This window comes from Arachis ipaensis, chromosome B9, assembly GCF_059453495.1.
Source record: "Arachis ipaensis isolate K30076 ecotype BB chromosome B9, ASM5945349v1, whole genome shotgun sequence".
Lineage (NCBI taxonomy): Eukaryota > Viridiplantae > Streptophyta > Magnoliopsida > Fabales > Fabaceae > Arachis > Arachis ipaensis.
Genome location: NC_142444.1, coordinates 32,053,998 through 32,074,421, shown reverse-complemented (window position 1 = coordinate 32,074,421; position 20,424 = coordinate 32,053,998). Strand labels below are relative to the sequence as shown.

Here is a 20,424-nt window from a genome sequence, read left to right as displayed (position 1 = left end):
CATTTTTCAGAAAAAGGACGTGTAGAATGAGAAGGAATTTTGTCTTGTCTTGTATTAACTAGTGGATTAATAGAAACTATCTATTAATCGATCTATTTATAAATTCAATAGGTATAATAATAAATATAATGGTTAACTAAGATGGTAGAATACTTTAATCAAAGATATGTTGTGTTTAGGTATCTCGTAATTATAAATATATATTTTTATAAATTATATATAATAAAAATTATTTTATATAAAAATTATATCAAATTTATTTCTACCCCTTTTATAAGGGGATATTTTTTAAATAAAAATTTTAATTATTTTATTTATTAAAATAAGTATTTTGAACATTATTTATAATTTTAGGTATCGTTTTACACGGTAAATGAGATAAGATATAATTTTATTTAACTTTATCTCGTTTGCAAATGAGATATTTAAAATTTAAAAAATTACACATATCTCGTTGAGATATATATCCATAATTATTTCGTTTACAGTATAAACGATATATATATAATTATGATTATATATATATATATATATTATCACAAAAAAATTATGATTAAAATAATATTAATTTAATTTTTATGTTTTAAATTAATTCAATTTTTAAAAATTAAAAACTTTTATAAACAGCTTCCCTAATATAATTTACTTTTATACAATAATATCAATTTTAATTTTTTTTAATAAAAAAGCTAGTGATTTAAAATCATACATTTTTTAGATGAATACATTATTTTCTTAAAAATCAACCCATTTAAAAAATAGATGAATTAGATTGATTTAAATTTTAATAAAATTACGTTTTCAGGTTTCATGATGAAAAAAAGACAGTAATTGTGTCCACAACTAACAAATAAGAGAAGATGAAGGATGAAAAGTTATTAAATTAAAATAAGCGGGACGTTGAATGAACGGGTAAATAAAACAGAAAATATGGAAGAGATAACTATTTAAATTACAGAAAAAAGTGGGAGAGATAATTGTTTAAATTATAGAAAAAAAAAGTGGCTGAGATAACTGGTTAAATTGTGTCCACTTTCCATCTATCTATGATCTTCTCTTAATTTAATAACTTCTCATCAATCTCACGCTTCTTTTAATTTAATAACCTTTTATCTTTGATCTTCTCTTATTTACTAAATGTTTCAAATGGATAATTTTAATTCATTAATTTTAGTTTAAAAATAATTAAAATTGATTTAAATTGCATAATTAAATTATATAATATTTAGGAAAAAGAATAGGAAAAGAGAGGGGAAAGGATTTCAAGGTAAAAGACGAATAGGAGGAAGAAAGGAAGGGATGTCGTAGTTTAGTGGATAGTATAATGCGAAGTGAGGAAGAGGACCCTTTTAACTGTTTAGGAAGAAAACTATGCCTTTTAACTGTTTACTTGAGGGGCTAAATTTACATAATTTTTTGTGTCAAACTCCTTCAAAATTTTCATCATATTTTCATCTTCCACAATCCATTCTTCATCTGAATCCAAGTCTTCAAAACTATAGTCAGTAGTATTTTTTTATGACTTCTTCCTTGCCAATCTTAAATTGGTCATCACATAAACAACATCATTCATTGTGCTTATCTTCAAGCGATTTCTCCTTTTCATGTGAATCTAATAATATCAAAATTTATTAACATTTATTTAAAATAAATACATATGCTAATTAGAAAATAATAGAATTTAATAATTAACTAATTCTATAATTTAAAAAATAAATTCCTAAACTAGTATCAAATTAAAAGCTTACCATCTCAAATGCACTCCAATTGCGCTCACATCTCGATAAACTACAAGTCAAGCTCAAGACACGGATAGCAAACTTTTGAATTTATGGATGTTCATCCCCATAAGAATCCCACCATTGTGAAGGTATTTTGGTTTTTAGAGCATTCTTTGTTGGAGATAAGTGTGTATGTCCAACAAAATACTATCATGAATTATTATTATTATTATTATTATTATTATTATTATTATTATTATTCCTTTTTATAAGAATAAACTTTTATAATTTATGATAGTGTCCTTAATTAAAATTAGAAACGAATAATTACGATAGGGATCGTAATAATGAGATATACGTTTTTTGAGTACTTTTAATTTAAATTGTTCTTAATCGTAGAATCACTAAAAATGGGACATTAGTGATTCGGAAAGATTAATAGATCTCATTTATTAACTTATATATATAAATGGTATATATAAAGATATAATCATTGAACTAACTCACTCTAAGAATTTCTAATGGTTATAATTACCGTATATTTGTCAATAGGACATTCTTATGATGAACATAATATTAGAATTTTCCTTTGACCTGCGACTATCTTAGTAATTGACAATGTATTTGTTATACTTTGATTCCGGACACCTAACACCCTACGGTATTAGTTGAATGGACATTGGGTATGATTTAAATACTTGTAGAATTAATGATTAGTCAAAATGGAATCCATCAACTATGGTAATGAGTTTGAGCTCTACGATTATAATGAATGAAATAAACAATGCCTTGGCCAAGGGGTTTGAATGAATTAAGAAATGAGTTTCTTAAGTCATTCATAATTCATTATAATAATGATAACAAGTTAGAGTTTGACAATCAAACCGTACTCTAAAAGTTAGCCAAGAGCTAGAAAGATAGAAGGAGTTGTATTTTTTTTCATCTTGGGTTCTTAGTAAAAATATTATTACTTCATACTATCGGGTCGTCAAGGAGCGTTGCTAGACGCCAACCTTGATTAGTAAATTTAGTATGACTAATTTACTACCCGCTTAGTATTGAACCTATGGGGTCACACAATAATGAGTGTTCTAATCCTTGGTAAATAATCATTTAATTATTATTTTGATTGGATCAAATAAATAATTATATTAATCCAAATAGAATATTATTATATTCTTTGCTAGCACAATGAATATAATAATATAATAATTAAGAATATTAAATAATTAATTATTTATTTTATGACGAGTTTTAAACGTGGATAAGATCCCAACTGATTCTATTTCAAATTAAGTTGTAATTTGATTTACAAATCAGTCACCAATCTCATACTATATATGTGTATATGATAAAAGAAAGACAACACAAGTTTTTTTCTTTTACCTCCACATACACAAATATTCCAATTCTTAGTGAAGAATTGTTGGTGCAAGGAGTTGCAAGAAATTTCTCAGTTAAATCCATTGGTAAAGGAGTTGACGACAAGGATGTGGATACATATAGTACCTTCGTACTATCGAAGGAGAAAGTTTTCATTCACTAGGGTACTTAGGTATTGGCATCTAACCCATCTTATTTCAATAAAGTTTTAAGCACAAAATAGATCAATAGGATCACTTTATTACTTCCGCTGCGTATTATGAACACTTGTAATCCATGACCCTTTTGTGTTTAAAATTTTATTGCCAAAAATTTACAGAATTAGTAGGATTAATTTAGGTTTTGTTATTATAGTGAATGTGATTCCTAATAATGGCATGGGATGGTATTATCAAAATTATAAATTTATATGGGATAAAATTATATGTATGTTAAGGAATATACTGTTATTATTGTTTTTATTTATTTATGAAATAAAACTGAAAGGAAAAAAAAAGTAAATAAATTTTATACTTTGTTTACGAGGAGCTACCTGATAACTTAGGGGTATAAAATATAATTCAATTAAATAATAACCTGACAACCAGGTAATTATTTAGGATTAAAATTGTATGTGATACATTTAATCATCTATTTAAAAAAATGTATGAGTAATGACTTGATAACCAAGATACTCATTCATGATTTTAAATATTTTTTAACACTTAATTTAAGAAATAAAGATTTCTTAATTTTCTATAATAATAATTGTTGTAGAAAGTGTTATTTGTATGTGTGAATACATACTTATATTTGTTTTTTCCTTTTAGATTCATGAATAATATGTCTACTCTATCACTGCGTGGCATACTTGAAAATAACAAATTGGTTGGAGCCAATTATGATAATTGGTATCACAATTTGAGAATTGTTCTCATGCATGAAAGGCTAATTGATATAATCGATAAGCCTGCTGTTACGGCCCCAGTTCCTAAAGAGGATGGAAGTATTGAGAATGAGGCAACCAAGGCTTATGAGAAGTTCTTGAAAAATTGTCTTAACGCCAAATGCATCATTCTGGCATCCATGGGTTCTGATCTTCAGAGGCAACATCAGGATATGGATCCACCAACTATTATTGAACATCTTAAGAAGATGTATGGTGTACAAAGTAAGACGGCCCGATATCAATTGTCCAAAACTTTGTTTAGATCCACACTTGATGTGGACTCTCCTGTTGGACCCCATGTTCTTAAGATGATTGATCTTATTGAATAACTTGAGAAGTTGGAATGCAAATTAGGCAAAGAACTTTCACAAGATTTGATCTTGCAATCTCTTCCAAAAACTTTTTCACAATTCATTGTTAGCTTTAATATGATTAAAGTAAGCTGTAATCTTCATGAAATGCTCAACATGCTAATTGATTATGAGAATCAAATTGCATCTGAGAAAAAGAAAGGAGTTGCTATGGTAGTTGGCAGCTCTTCTAAGAAGAAAGAAAAGTGGAAAGCAAAAGGAAATGGAAAGAATAATTTTACAAGAGAACCCATGGCACCTAAGGGTGGTGTGACCAAACCCAAGGGCAAACATGAAAAGGCTGACAAAAAATGATGTTGAATGCTTTTATTGTAAAGGTAAAGGTCATTGGAAAAGAAACTGTAAGGAGTACCTTGCTTCTTTGAAAACCAAAGAGGAAGGTAAAACATACTTGAAAACAGTTTTCATGATTTCTTTAACTACTATTAATTCTTCTATATGGGTATTAGATACCGGAAGTGCTCATAATATTTTTAATTCGTTGCAGGGACTACGAGTAAGTAGATGGCTGAAGAAAGGAGAAACTTACCTTCAAGTCGGGAACAGAGCAAATGTTGCTGTTGTAGCTATAAGATCTATTTCTTTAGCAATGCCTACGGGCAAGACATTAGTATTGGAGAATTGTCATTATGTTCCTAATTTTGTTGCAAATGTTATTTTTGTTTCTATGTTGGATAAACGTGGTTTTTATTTTAATATTAAAAATGGCATTTGTTCTACTTATTATGGTGATGATTTATACGTAAATGGCTATCTCCAATATGGCATTTATATTCTTCTCGATTTAAATGGTAATTATGTCATGCATGTTTCTACTCTCAAAATAGAGATAAATAATCAAGTAAATGAATCATATCTTTGGCACCGTAGGCTTGGCCATATAAGAGAAAAAAGGATTTCTAAGTTACATAAAGAAGGTTACCTTAACAAATATGATTATGAATCATATGTAACTTGTGAATCCTGTCTCAAAGAAAAAACGACCAAAACTCCATTTATGGGACATAGAAAAAGGGCTATAGAATTATTGGGACTAATACATACAGATGTTTGTGGACCAATGAAAATTCAAGCCAAAGGAGGATATTTCTATTTTATCACTTTCACTGATGATATGTCTAGATATGGCTTTGTGTATCTTATGAAACACATATCTGAGTTATTTGAAATGTTCAAAATTTTTTGTAGTGAAGTTGAAAATCAAACAGATAAAAGCATTAAGGTGCTTAGATCTGATAGAGGAGGAGAATATCTAAATGATAATTTTCTTGAGTACTTAAAGAAAAATGAGATTCTTTCTCAATGGACACCTCCTGGTACTCCACAACACAATGGTGTTTCAGAGAGGAGGAATCGAACTTTATTAGATATGGTTCAATCCATGATGGATTTTACTGATCTTTCATTGAATTTATGGGGTTATGCTTTAGAAACAGCAGCATATTTGCTAAATAAAGTACCCACTAAAGTAATTTCTTCAACACCATATGAGATATGGAAAGGACGAAAACCAAATCTCAAACACATTAGAGTTTGGGAATGTCCAGCATATGTTAAGAAATTGCAAAGTAATAAACTTGATGCTAGGTCTGATAAATGTAGATTCATTGGTTACCCTAAAGAACCAATGGGTTATTATTTCTATCACCCTTCTGACCACAAAGTGTTTGTGGCAAGAGATGGAACCTTTTTAGAAAAGGAATTTCTTTCTAAAGGAAGACAAGGTGAAGAAATAGAACTTGATGAAGTTTAAGAAACCAATGAAATAGTACAAGCTCAAGAATATGAAATTCAAGTTGAGCAACCAATTTTGGATGTACTCAAACTAACACCAAATTTATCATCTTCAAGATTTGAGGATAACAAACCGATAGTAGTTCAAAGAGAGATTAATGAACCAATCCTTGAACTACCTTTGAAATCGGTTCAGCAACCTCCAAATTTGGTACAAGAACTACCTCTTCCACGGTCCACAAGAGAACATCGTCCACCACTAAGGCTAAACCTAATGGTGCAAGATGATGTGGACAATGGGATCAATTATGATGATAATGATCCTAAGACTTATGAAGAGGCAATGCAAAGTTTCGAAAGTCTAAAATGGCAGAGTGCCATGGAATCCAAAATAGAGTCTATGAGGTTCAACAATGTTTGGACTTTGGTTGAACCCTCAAAAGACATAAAACCTATTGGTTGCAAATGGGTTTACAAGAAAAAGATTAGAGCAGATGGTAAGGAAGAGGCCTATAAAGCCCGTCTAGTTGCCAAGGGATACCGTCAAAAGGAGGGAATAGATTATGAAGAAACATTTTCTCCTGTGGCAACGCTCAAATTTATTCGGATTATACTTGCTATAGCAGCATACTATGATTATGAAATATGACAAATGGATGTGAAAATAGCTTTTCTTAATGGAGAACTCAAAGAGAAAGTGTACATGACACAATCTGAAGGTTTCACACTTCAACCTGATCATAGTAAAATTTGTAAATTGCAACGTGCCATTCATGGGCTAAAGCAAGCTTCTAGAAGTTGGAACATTTGCTTTAATAAGACAATCAAAAAGTTCGATTTTATCCGGTGTGAAGAGGATTCTTGCATATACAAAAAGTTTTGTGGGAGTACAGTCATTTTCTTAGTACTTTATGTTGATGACATATTACTAATAGGAAATGATGTACCAGCATTGCAAAATACCGAAACTTGGCTATATCAACAATTCTCCATGAAAGATTTGGGAGAAGCAGCCTATATTCTAGGAATAAAGATCTATAGAGATAGATCTAAAGGGTTGCTCGGACTCTCACAGTCTATGTACATTGATACCATATTGAAAAGGTATAACATGGAAAATTCCAAAAAAGGATATTTACCAATAGGCACTGGAATTACTCTCAGCAGAAAGGATTGTCCTAAAACTTCTGAAGAGAGAGTACGCATGAGTAGAATACCATATGCTAGTGCTGTGGGAGCTATCATGTATACCATGACATATACACGTCCTGATGTCGCATATGCGCTAGGAGTAGCCAGTCGATATCAAGCAAATCCCGGTGAGGAACATTGGAAGGTGGTTAAATCCATTCTTAAATATTTAAGAAGAACCAAAGACCAATTCCTCCTTTATGGAGATTCTGAACTTATACCAAAAGGGTTCACTGACGCAAGTTTTGCCTCAGACAAAGATGATAGCAAATCTACTTCAGGTTATGTTTTCACCTTAAATGGTGGTGCAGTGAGTTGGAAAAGTTCCATACAAGCTACTGTAGCTGATTCAATGACTGAAGCTGAGTACATAGCAGCAAGTGAGGCTGCTAAAGAAGCTGTGTGGATGAAGAAGTTCAAAAACGAGCTTGGTGTGGTGCCTTCAATTAAAGAACCACTTCCATTACTGTGCGATAATAATGGAGCCATTGCACAAGCAAAAGAGCCAAGATCACATAAAAAATCTAAGCATATCTTGAGAAGGTATCATTTGATAAGAGAGATCATTGAATCTGGAGACGTTGAAATTCAAAAGGTTGCTGGGAAGGATAATGCAGCAGACCCATTCACTAAGGCGCTTGGATCAAAAGAGTTTGATAAGCACATGTGGGATTTGGGATTGAAATATATGACTGATTGGCTCTAAAGCAAGTGGGAGATTTTGTTGGAAATACATGTATGCCCTAGATCAAATCTGTCATTGGCTCTAGTGCAAGTGAGAGATTGTTGGAGATAAGTGTGTATTATTATTATTATTATTATTATTATTATTATTATTATTATTATTATTATTATTATTATTATTATTATTATTATAAGAATAAACTTTTATAATTTATGATAGTGTCCTTAATTAATATTAGAAACGAATAATTACGATAGGGATCGTAATAATGAGATATATGTTTTTTGAGTACTTTTAATTTAAATTGTTCTTAATTGTAGAATCACTAAAAATGGGACATTAGTGATTCGTATATATATATATATATATATATATATATATATATAGTCTTCATTGGATGAAGATTAATAGATCTCATTTATTAAATTATATATATAAATGGTATATATAGAGATATAACCGTTGAACTGACTCACTCTAAGAATTCCTAATGGTTATAGTTACCGTATATTTGTCAATAAGATATTCTTATGATGAACATAATATTAGAATTTTCCTTTGATCTGCAACTATCATAATAATTGACAATGTATTTGTTATACTTTGATTCCGGACACCTAACACCCTACAATGTTAGTTGAATGGACATTGGGTATGATTTAAATACTTGTAGAATTAATGATTAGTCAAAATGGAATCCATCAACTATGGTAATAAGTTTGAGCTCTACGATTACAATGAATGAAATAAACAATGCCTTGGCTAAGGGGTTTGAATGAATTAAGAAATGAGTTTCTTAAGCCATTCATAATTCATTATAATAATGGTAACAAGTTAGAGTTTGACAATCAAACTGTACTCTAAAAGTTAGCCAAGAGCTGGAAAGATGGAAGGAGTTGTATTTTTTGTTCATCTTGGGTTCTTAGTAAAAATATTATTACTTCATACTATCGGGTCGTCAAGGAGCGTTGCTAGACGCCAACCTTGATTAGTAAATTTAGTATGACTAATTTATTACCTGCTTAGTATTGAACCTATTAGGTCATACACTAACGAGTGTTCTAATCCTTGGTAAATAATCATTTAATTATTATTTTGATTGGATCAAATAAATAATTATATTAATCCAAATAGAATATTATTATATTCTTTACTAGCACCATGAATATAATAATATAATAATTGAGAATATTAAATAATTAATTATTTATTCTATGATGAGTTTTAAACATGGATAAGATCCCAACTGATTCTGTTTCAAATTAAGTTGTAATTTGATTCACAAATTAGTCACCAATCTCATACTATGTATGTGTATATGATAAAAGAAAGACAACATAAGTTTTTTTCTTTTACCTCCACATACACAAATATTCCAATTCTTAGTGAAGAATTGCTGTTGCAAGGAGTTGCAAGAATTTTCTCAGTTAAATTCATTGGTCAAGGAGTTAACGACAAGGATCAGTCTCGGTGTGGATACACATAGTACCTTCATACTATCGAAGGAGAAAGTTTTCATTCACTAGGGTACTCAGGTATTGGCATCTAACCCATCTTATTTCAATAAAGTTTTAAGCACAAAATAGATCAATAGGATTACTTTATTACTTCCGCTGCGTGTTATGAACACTTGTAATCCTACATTCTTGGCTACATCTCTACTAAAAAATTTATCCTTACCTTTGGAATCTTCAAGTTGACTATCAATAATTGTAATGAGTGTAGGATCTCCCACAAGTATATCCAAATTATAAAAAAGTCATTTCTTAACATCATACTCAACCTTAAAATTAGGACTATAATGAATTTGTAGATTCAAATAATAGCCTACAGCATGCAAAGGCTTAAAGAGTTGCTTATCCCATCTTGCATCAATAATATCCCACAAAGGCTTATAACTAAAAAGAACATCGAAATAATGAATTAGACAACTACCTAATTAGTAAATAATTAAATGGTAATACTGAAAGAAAAATATTTACTTATTACTAGTTTTATTACCTTACTTCAACACTTTGAAAAGTATCTTTAATCTTTTCTTTAGCATAATTAATTTCAGAATACATGTATCCCATAGCTGGTTTTTCCTCTGAATCCACTATACAGAGCACATTAAAAGGAGGATAAGCACCTCTAAAGCAATGGATAATGTTTTTCCAAAATGTTTTATCCAAAACAATATTTTTAATATTTTTTCCATCTCTTGTCTTTGAACACTTGCTTGCCTTCCACTCATCCGAGATAAACATTCTAATTATTAGATTCTTTTTCTCATTAAGACTACCCAAATTAAGGTAGGAAGTAGCAATTGTGTCATATCTGGTCTCACAAAATCTCTTCCTTTGGTGTGTTGTTGCAAAAAGGAAATTAGAGAAGTGATAAACCCCAATTTTGTGGTTTATCTTGTGCTTAATTTGGGAGATTTTATCACCTTTTCTCATATTTATTCAATAAAATAGCATGGTTTTGTAATTCTCCATTGAATTGTGCTTAAATGTGAAAACATGCTTTTTAGGCTCTAAAATTAGTAATTTTAATTCACTTTAATTCCATTCGATGCCTTGATATATTTTTTGAGTGATTTCAGGTTCATAGGGCAAGTATTGGATGGAAGAAGTGAGGAGAAAAGCATGCAAAGTGGGAGAACTCATGAAGAAATGAAGGAACCGTAAAGCTGTCAAGCCTGACCTCTTCGCACTCAATTGACCATAACTTGAGCTACAAAGGTCCAAATGAGGCGGTTCTAGTTGCGTTGGAAAGCTAACATCCGGGGCTTCGAAATGATATAAAATTCATCATATGTTGCTTCGCGTTAAGGGGCGCGCACGGGCCATATACGCGTGCTTGCCGATTGAGCACGTGGCCCACTAATGTGAAATCGCCCCCAGCGATTTCTGAAGCACTTTGGGCCCAATCCAACTCATTTCTAAGGCTATTTCATGCAGAATTCAAGCTTGGGTAAAGGGAGGAGCAATTAGTTTAGTCAATATGAGCCTTTAGTTAGATTTCTAGAGAGAGAAGCTCCCTCTTCTCTCTAGAATTAGGTTATGTTAATTTTCATCTTAGATCTAGGTTTAATTCATGCTTTGATTTACTTTTCCTTTACAATTTCTTGTTCCTCTACTCTTTCTCTCTCTAATTTTGTAATTCATTCTTGTAATTGCTTACTTTGTTGTTGATGCACTCTTTCTTCTTCTACTTTCCTTTAATGCAATTTATGATTCATGTTCTTTTATTATTGATTTGCTTTATTGTTGTTTAGTTCCTTGCAATTGAGTAGTGTAGATTTATATTCCTTGCAATTTTACTATGCTTTTCTTTTATGCCTTCCAAGTGTTTGATGAAATGCTTGGTTGGATTTTAGTGTAGAATTTCTTGTGCTCTTGGCTTGGGAAGGTAACTTAGGAACTCTTGAGTTACTAATGTCCAAGTGATTGACGATTGGGAGCCATTAACGCTAGATCTCACCAATTGATTAGGTGTAGAACTAGGACTTATGGACTTGGATTGACATAGCTCACTTGACTTTCCTTTACTATTAGTTAGGGGTTAACTTAGTGGGGTTGGTCCTTGCCAATTCTCATGTTGTGGTTAGTGATTAGGATAGAGATCCTTGACCACCTAACCTTGCCAAGACCTTTTTGTTAGTTTATTTCCTTTGCCATTTATATTTCTTGTCCATCATCTCAAAAACCCCAAAACATACCTTATAACCAATAACAAGACACTTTATTGCAATTCCTAGGGAGAACGACCCGAGGTTCCAATACTTCGGTTTATAAATTTAGGGGTTTGTACTAGTGACAAACAAATTTTTGATTGGGAGGATTGTTTGTTGGTGTATAACTATACTTGCAACGAGAATTCATTCAATTGAGGAAATTCTATACCGACACGACAATTTTCGTTCATCAAAATGGCGCCGTTGCCGGGAAGTTGCAATGGTGTTATGTTATTGGTTATTGTATATATGTGAATATTGTGAATAGCTTGAATTTTGGATTGCTTGTTAGTTTTTGCTAGTTTTAGGACTTTGTTTCATTATTTCTTATTAGCTTTTATTTCTTATTTTCACTTTTCACTATGAATTCTCACTTTGGCTATGAGTGTGATTACAACTATGTTGTAGGAAATGGGAACTTCAATGAAGATGTGCATCAAGGATGGGATAACCAAAGGTGGGAGGAGCCATATGCATATGATCAATCCTCTTGGCAACAACCTTCACCAACACACTATGAAGAAGAGCCATTCTATGATGCATACCAATCCAATGGTTATGGTGAATCCCCTTGTGACTTCCAAGAACCACCACCATACACCTATGAGCCATATCCTCAATATAGCCATCAACCATACTCACAAGTCACCTTTCACCAACCATCTTCATATGTCCCTAATCCATATTCATCCTACCAACAACCATATGAGCCATATGAACCACATATAGGGCCACCACCATTCCAACATCAACATTTTCAAGAACCACCCCCTCCATATTGTCACCAAGATGAACCACCTCCAATGTATGAAAATTTCCAACCACAAGATGAACACCAATTTCCACCACAACCTCCCATAGAAGAATATTCATGCCCTTTAATCCAAGAGCCATATGATCCTACTCATGATATCCAAGAGGAGCAAGAGTCAAAGGATCATTTCAAGGAAGCATTGGGTCAATTTCAAGCAACCATGGAGTGTGTTGTGCAACAAATGGAAAGAAAGGAAAATGTTGAACCACCACAACTCTACCCAAAAGAACCACCTTCCGACTATAATACCTTTTCCTCAAACAATGAACCCTCTCTTCCACCATCACCCCATGATGAAGCCTCTATGCTAGAATTAAGGGATCTTGAATCTCACATCTTAAGGCAACACGAGGAGGATAAAAAGAAATTTGAGGAGTTAAGAGCAAAAATGGCTATCATGGTAGAAGCCATTGGCAACAAAGTCTCATCCCGCCTAAGCCTATGTGATCAAGGCACTCCCATTGTGGAATGTGGAAAAGCAACCAAGGAGCTTAGTAAGGGAGTGAACTTGAAGCTCCAAGGTGAAGAAGAGGAGTTAAAGCAAGAATTGCAACAAGAGGAGGAGGTAGAGATTATTGAAGAAAAGGAAGAAGTGGTTGAAGACTTAGGAGATGTGGAACCACCTTAGGAATCTAGGATTGGAGAAGACCCCTCCAAGATGATTGAAATTGATGCTAGGGAGGAAAGTGCACACCTTCCAAGGCATATCCCTTATGAAGAATTGGATGGGGTAGATCAAGGATTGAGTCCCCTTGGTGATGGAGATCAAGCATCAAGTCTTAGTGGTGAAGAATCCTTTGAACATGAAGAACCTTCCCCCATTGGATTTGAAAGCAATGTGAAGGTAAATCTCTCTCGCCCTCCCAATTATGACTTGAGTAAGGGAAAGGGCTTAGATAATATTGTTGAAAAAATGATCACATTTGAGAAAACTTGTGAAGAGGTGGAGATCCTTAGAAAAAAGAGGATGGAAATTGAATACGCCTTGTCAAGACCCTTGGAATCACCTTTACCTAGGTTGCCATATACACCTTCATTTGAGTGGGTGAAACTCATTTCTATTATCTTTATTATCCCACTTGAATATGATTTGCTTGAAACGGATGGTCAACTTAGGGAGCTTTGTGGGATGAAGCGTAAAAGAAAAAATGTTTTGTGGTTGGCGTTGTAAGTCTAGGCTCATTATGGTTGAAGCTTCAAAGAGCAAGAGTTGGACTAGTGCTCAATTGGGTGGGTCTAGGAGAATAGTTTGGTACCCCCATGAGAATTCATCTCTCTTGCCACCCGGAGGAAACCACCATGATCAACTCAAAGACGGGTGTGAAAATAAAGTGTGGGATCCCGGATCACAAGACGAGGATCAACTTTGGGAGCCCGTGGGTTTTGAAGAACTCCATCAAAGCTTGGGTTATTAACTTTGAATGATGAAGCACAATGGAAGTCCAAGCATTGGTGGATGTTCAAGGATGGATTCAAGCACAAGCCACCTTGATGAAGAGCTCCCCATAAGTCCAACTTAAGGACAATAAACAAAAGTGCTAGGTGGGAGACAACCCACCATGGTAACATCTTTCCCTTACCCTCTTTGTAAATATTGGTAATTTAGGTTTAATTTCATGTTTTGTTTAGTTAGTCGAGTCTATTTGGGAGTCTAGTAGGTTAAATAAGGTTTTATGATGTTTTGGTAGTTGTTTGGAGGTTGGGAATGCTTGGGTTGGTGCAAAAACATAGAAAAAAATATTTAAAAAACAAAGCACCAACCCGCGTGTGCGCGCACCTGGCGCGTACGCGCGCCTCAAGCAATTTTGGCCATCCACGCGGACGCGCCATGTACGCGCATGCGTGGATTTAATTTTTCCACCTCCCATACATTCACCCGAGAGTTGTGCCTGAAGTGTGCCAACTTTGTGCCCCAGGGCACGCGAACGTGTACCTTGCGCGTCCGCGTCGCTCTCTGCCTTGCCATGCATGCGTACGCGCACTGTACGCGTATGCGTCGCTTCCATTTCATCAATCCATGCTTACGCACACATGACGCGCACGCGTGGATTGTCCTGTTTCACTCACCTTCTTTTCTTCTCCTTTTTCCATTTTTTTCCTTCTTCTCTTCTTTTTCCACCCTTCAATCATCATCCAAAACTACCAAGCATCATATAACACTATTTCTTTTAGTTAGTTAGTTTGTTTAATTTTTGTTTTCCATTATAAGTGTTGGATTACTAATCTTGTTTACCATTTACTGCTGCTTATTACTAATGGGATGTTAGTTTAACATCATTGTCGTTATTGTCATTGTTGGATTTCTTTGTTGAGGTTATATTTGGTTACTTGGTTTGGAACTTTTCATGTTTAACACTTTTGAATACCAAGTACTTGTTACATTGCCTTCATGCATCTTAATTCTTTGAATTGTATGTTTTGGCCACCATGCATTCATCATCTATTGTTAGGCAATTGTATATTCTCATTGCATTTTTTTAGGTGATGCTTGTTTATGGTTTACCCTTATTCACATCACTTATTTCATACATTGAGTTTGTGGAATTGTGAATTTGGATCGAAAGCTTACCTAGCGACATATTTTTGAGCTTTCTAAGCTTTGTGGGCCATGCTTGCTATGTGATTGATTTTCACTTTTATCTTCTTTTTTCTAAGTTCCATAGCATCCATGTGTTTCACCTCTATGTCACTTAGGTGTTGCAACAACTTCAATATGTGTCATTAATTGTTGTGTGAGTTTCATATACCATTTTGTTCACTAAGTCTACCTACACATCAATCAATGTCCATGCACTATCCAATTTCACAATCGCTTGATTTTTGCTTGAATGCTTTTATACTTCTTCACTACTTGTTGGGTTACTTTAGCCTACAAATCTTTTAAAGTATCTCAAGCACACTAGAATGAGTGAAGTGCATGTTTTATTTTGTATAATTGTGACATGATTTTTAAATACTAGAGTGTGAGTTCTAAACCGCATGCAAGTTAGAACCCATACAACTATTTTTCATCAATGTCACACCAATTCACTCACTCAATTCTAGTGATTCACCTCATTCCAACAATTCACGCTTCCTAGCTTTTGTATGTTTTCATCTTACGGTGTTTATTTTATTTTTCATGATCGATGCACCACAAGCAAAAATAGAAGCGGAAGGAAGAATACGCAGCACCGGTTGACCTACCAGCTGAAGGTAGCAACTCAGAAAGTCGCCGTATCCCCTTGCTCATCTTTGAGTGCACCGAGGACAGTGCAAACTTTTAAGTGTGGGGAGGTCGTCCGACCGCTCGGCATTTTTGGGTGACAAGTTTCTAATCCCAACACTTTTTTATTTCATTTTTAGATCTTTTAGGATTTTTGGTTGTATTGCATATGTATATATTAAGCTTAGTCAAAATCATGATATTTTCCAAGAATTTTATCTATAGGGCACCCCAATTGAAGAAAAAAATTTTTTTTTTAGAACTTGCTTGAATTATATACTTTGTGGAACATGATTTTTGAGCTAAGAACACAAGCATGTGAGATTTGAGCCTAATTGTGTGGTTACATTATATATAACCACTTACTTTCATTCTTGTGTGCATTATTCTCTTCCTATGATTGTAATATTTGATTTGTTTAATTCTATATGTCTATTATTTTGTGTATACATGCATTTATATGATTGAGGCCATTATTCAAATAGCTCACTTATCCAAATAAGCCTACCTTTTATCTTCCATTGATAACCAATTTGAGCCTATGTTTAACCCATTTGTTCTTAATTGTAGCACATTACAAGCCTAAGTGAAAAATAATAAATATTCCTTAATTTGGATCTTTGATTAGCTTAGACTAGTGAGAGTGTTTATCATTTGATTTTGGGAGAGTTGGGAACATTGGGTAGAGATAAAAGTGTGTTTTTGTATTTGTGTTGAGAATCTTGGGAATTGGGTACATACTCATGTATTAATCATGTGTAAACCATATGCATTGATGATCTTGTATATATATTTTAGTTTAAAAAGAAAAAAAATTAATGAAAAAAATAATAAAAAAAAAATAAAAATAAATAATAGAAATAGAAAAAAAAAGAAAGACAAAGAATTGCAATAAAAAGGGGACAAAATGCCCCAAAGCAAGGTTCAATAAAAGTCAATGCATATGGGTGGTGATCAAAAAGAGAATGCATGAGTGTGTGAAAAAGTGAAGAATGGGTAGTTAGGTTTGTTTATAATTGTTTAGGTTGTCATAGGTTGGGTGGAAAGTTTAAGTTAATCAAAGATTCAAATTTCAAGCTCACTTGACCATATGCATCCTACCTTGACCCTAGCCCCATTACAACCTATGGGAAAGCCCTCATGATATTTGTATGCATGCATAAAGTAATTGTTGATTGTTAGATAAAAAACAAATATTGGAAAGCATGATTAGGGGAGAATTGAGTGAATCAACTCCATACACTTGAGTGCCTAGAGCGGATACACATCCGGTGAGGGTTCGATCGCTCAATTACATGTTTTCACCCATGATCATCTCTTTTCTTGCAAGTTTGTAAAATCTTTTTAATAATTCAATTCAATTGTGGGTTGAGTGATTTCTATTGCCTTAGCCCTTGTGTTTGTATATGTATTCTTGGAAATTGATTTATTTTGACTAAGTGGATGCATTCATGTAGATAGATTGCATATAGATAAGTTGCATGTAGTAATTTGCATTGAATAAATGTGATACCCTTTGCTTCTTTCTTGATTTTAGCATGAGGACATGCTTAGTTTAAGTGTGGGGAGATTTGATAAACCCCAATTTTGTGGTTTATCTTGTGCTTAATTGGGGGAATTTTATCACTTTTTCTCATATTTATTCAATAAAATAGCATGGTTTTGTAATTCTCCCTTGAATTGTGCTTAAATGTGAAAACATACTTTTTAGGCTCTAAAATTGGTAATTTTAATTCACTTTAATTCCATTCGATGCCTTGATGTATTTGTTGAGTGATTTTAGGTTCATAGGGTAAGTATTGGATGGAAGAAGTGAGGAGAAAAGCATGCAAAGTGGGAGAACTCATGAAGAAATGAAGGAACCGTAAAGCTGTCAAGCCTGACCTCTTCGCACTCAATTGACCATAACTTGAGTTAAAAAGGTCCAAATGAGGCGGTTCCAGTTGTGTTGGAAAGATAACATCCGGGGCTTCGAAATGATATAAAATTCACTATATATTGCTTCGCGTTAAGGGGCGCGCACGCGCCATATACACGTGCGCACCGATTGAGCACGTGGCCCACTAATGTGAAATCGCCCCCAACGATTTCTGAAGCACTTTGGGCCCAACCCAACTCATTTCTAAGGCTATTTCATGCAGAATTCAAGTTTGGGCAAAGGGGGGGGGGAGCAATTAGTTTAGTCAATATGAGCCTTTAGTTAGATTTCTAGAGAGAGAAGCTCCCTCTTCTCTCTAGAATTAGGTTAGGTTAATTTTCATCTTAGATCTAGGTTTAATTCATGTTTTGATTTACTTTTCCTTTACAATTTCTTGTTCCTCTACTCTTTCTCTCTCTAATTTTGTAATTCATTCTTGTAATTGCTTATTTTGTTGTTGATGCACTCTTTCTTCTTCTACTTTCCTTTAATGCAATTTATGATTCATGTTCTTTTATTATTGATTTGCTTTATTGTTGTTTAGTTCCTTGCAATTGAGTAGTGTAGATTTATATTCCTTGCAATTTTACTATACTTTCTTTTTATGCCTTCCAAGTATTTGATGAAATGCTTGGTTGGATTTTAGTGTAGAATTTTTGTGCTCTTGGCTTGGGAAGGTAACTTAGGAACTCTTGAGTTACTAATGTCCAAGTGATTGACGATTGGGAGCCATTAACGCTAGATCTCACCAATTGATTAGGTGTAGAACTAGGACTTATGGACTTGGATTGACATAGCTCACTTGACTTTCCTCTACTATTAGTTAGGGGTTAACTTAGTGGGGTTGGTCCTTGCCAATTCTCATGTTGTGGTTAGTGATTAGGATAGAGATCCTTGACCACCTAACCTTGCCAAGACATTTTTGTTAGTTTATTTCCTTTGCCATTTATATTTCTTGTCCATCATCTCAAAAGCCCCAAAACATACCTCATAACCAATAACAAGACACTTTATTGCAATTCCTAGGGAGAACGACCCGAGGTTCTAATACTTCGGTTTATAAATTTAGGGTTTGTACTAGTGACAAACAAATTTTTGATTGGGAGGATTGTTTGTTGGTGTAGAACTATACTTGCAACGAGAATTCATTCAATTGAGGAAATTCTATACCGACACGACAATTTTTGTTCATCAAGAAGTCCTAGAATATATGTAAGTGGTAAGTCTTCTTCCTTTGGCAATGGTGTCTTTGTGAAGAGTTAGCTTCTTTTCAAAATCTTCAAACATCAAATCAATGCAATGAGCGGCACAAGGAGTCCAATAAAGATTCTTTCTCTTTTCCATCAACATTTGTCCTGCCTTTTTGTAGTTAGCTGCATTATCAGTTACAACTTGAACCACATTCTCTTCTCCTACTTCCTGTACAACTTCATCAATCATCTTGAATATCTTTTCAGCTATTTTGCATATATCAGAAGCATTAATGGATTTCAAGAAAACAGTTCCCTTAGGACTATTCACAAGGAAGTTGAGAATAGTTCTCCTTCTTTTATCCGTCCAACCATCTATCATAATAGTGCATCCAGTTTTCTTCTATTCAGCTTTATATTCTTCTAATATTAGTTTGGTTGACTCTACCTTCTTCTTCAATAATTTTCCTCTTAACTCATCATAAGAGGGTGGCTTGAATCCTAATCCATGGTGGGCAACCTTCTCAAACATGCTATGATATTCTTCAGACCTTGCAACATTAAAGGGAATAGCATTATTGTAAATGAACGAAGTAATTTCATCACATGCCTCTTCCTTTAGACCCTTTTTAAAAATAGAGTTGATTGTTGTTTGAGTGCTCACACCCCTTTTCTTAAAGAGACTTGTTGGTGTCTCTATTTCTTTTTCCTTTATCTTCTCACCAACTAAAGCATCCCCTTCTTCTTCTACTCCTTCATCTTTACTTTGTATCTTTTTCTCAAAGTCTCTTGTCTTAACCAATTTTTTTTGCAAACCAACAACAATATCAAACATCTCCCTTTTAACCTCATCAGAAACACCTATACAAAGTTCAACATTTTTTTTTGTTCCTGCCAAATGATGTTTCAACCTATACACTCCTCCTGTCACAACCTTATCACAATACTTACATTTTATTTTCTTGGCATCTCCATCAATAGAAATCTCATGCTTCCAAGCTTTGTCACTCCTATTTTCTGGAGTATTTTTAGCGATCTTCTCAGATGCACCACCACCGACAGTTTTAGACCCAGTATTATTTCCACCATTATTCACATTTGAAGCCATTTCAAACCTAGATAAATAGAAGTAAACAATTAATCCCTTAAGATTAAACTATGGCTTTTGAAGTGATAATACAGTATTAATTTTTTTTTTCGAGGGAGGGGTCTTAAAGTCCCAAATATAGTAGTAATAAACTAATAATACAGTACATTAATAAAATTTGAACAACTTGATATACAGTAAACTAATGAATGCATTATCAAGTGAGAATACTTAAATATTATTATCAATAATACAACAAATTCACATAATTTTCAAAAGAAAATGGTGCAGTATATATCAAATTCATTACACAAAGACTTATATGGTCCAATAAACTTCAAAAATTATCAAACATCATAACGAAAAATAACTTATCAAGAAAACTCCATAGCCACTTCTTGAACAGATCATGAACATGAACCCCAAAGTATTTGTTTCATCCGTGCCTAGCTAGCTAGCATTAAAAAGAAAATAAA

At 33.3% G+C, this 20,424-nt stretch overlaps 1 protein-coding gene and 1 pseudogene across 1 annotated transcript; one reads left to right on the top strand and one right to left on the bottom strand.

The window, feature by feature from the left end:
- Positions 1–3,926: 3,926 nt before the first annotated feature.
- Positions 3,927–4,361, top strand: LOC148544204 (uncharacterized). The gene has a single exon (XM_088498891.1). The coding sequence runs from the start codon at positions 3,927–3,929 to the stop codon at positions 4,359–4,361; it is 435 nt and encodes a 144-aa protein (XP_088355017.1).
- Positions 4,362–9,772: 5,411 nt separating this feature from the next.
- On the bottom strand, positions 9,773–19,969 carry LOC148544203 (uncharacterized; annotated as a pseudogene).
- Between the last annotated feature and the right edge of the window lie 455 nt (positions 19,970–20,424).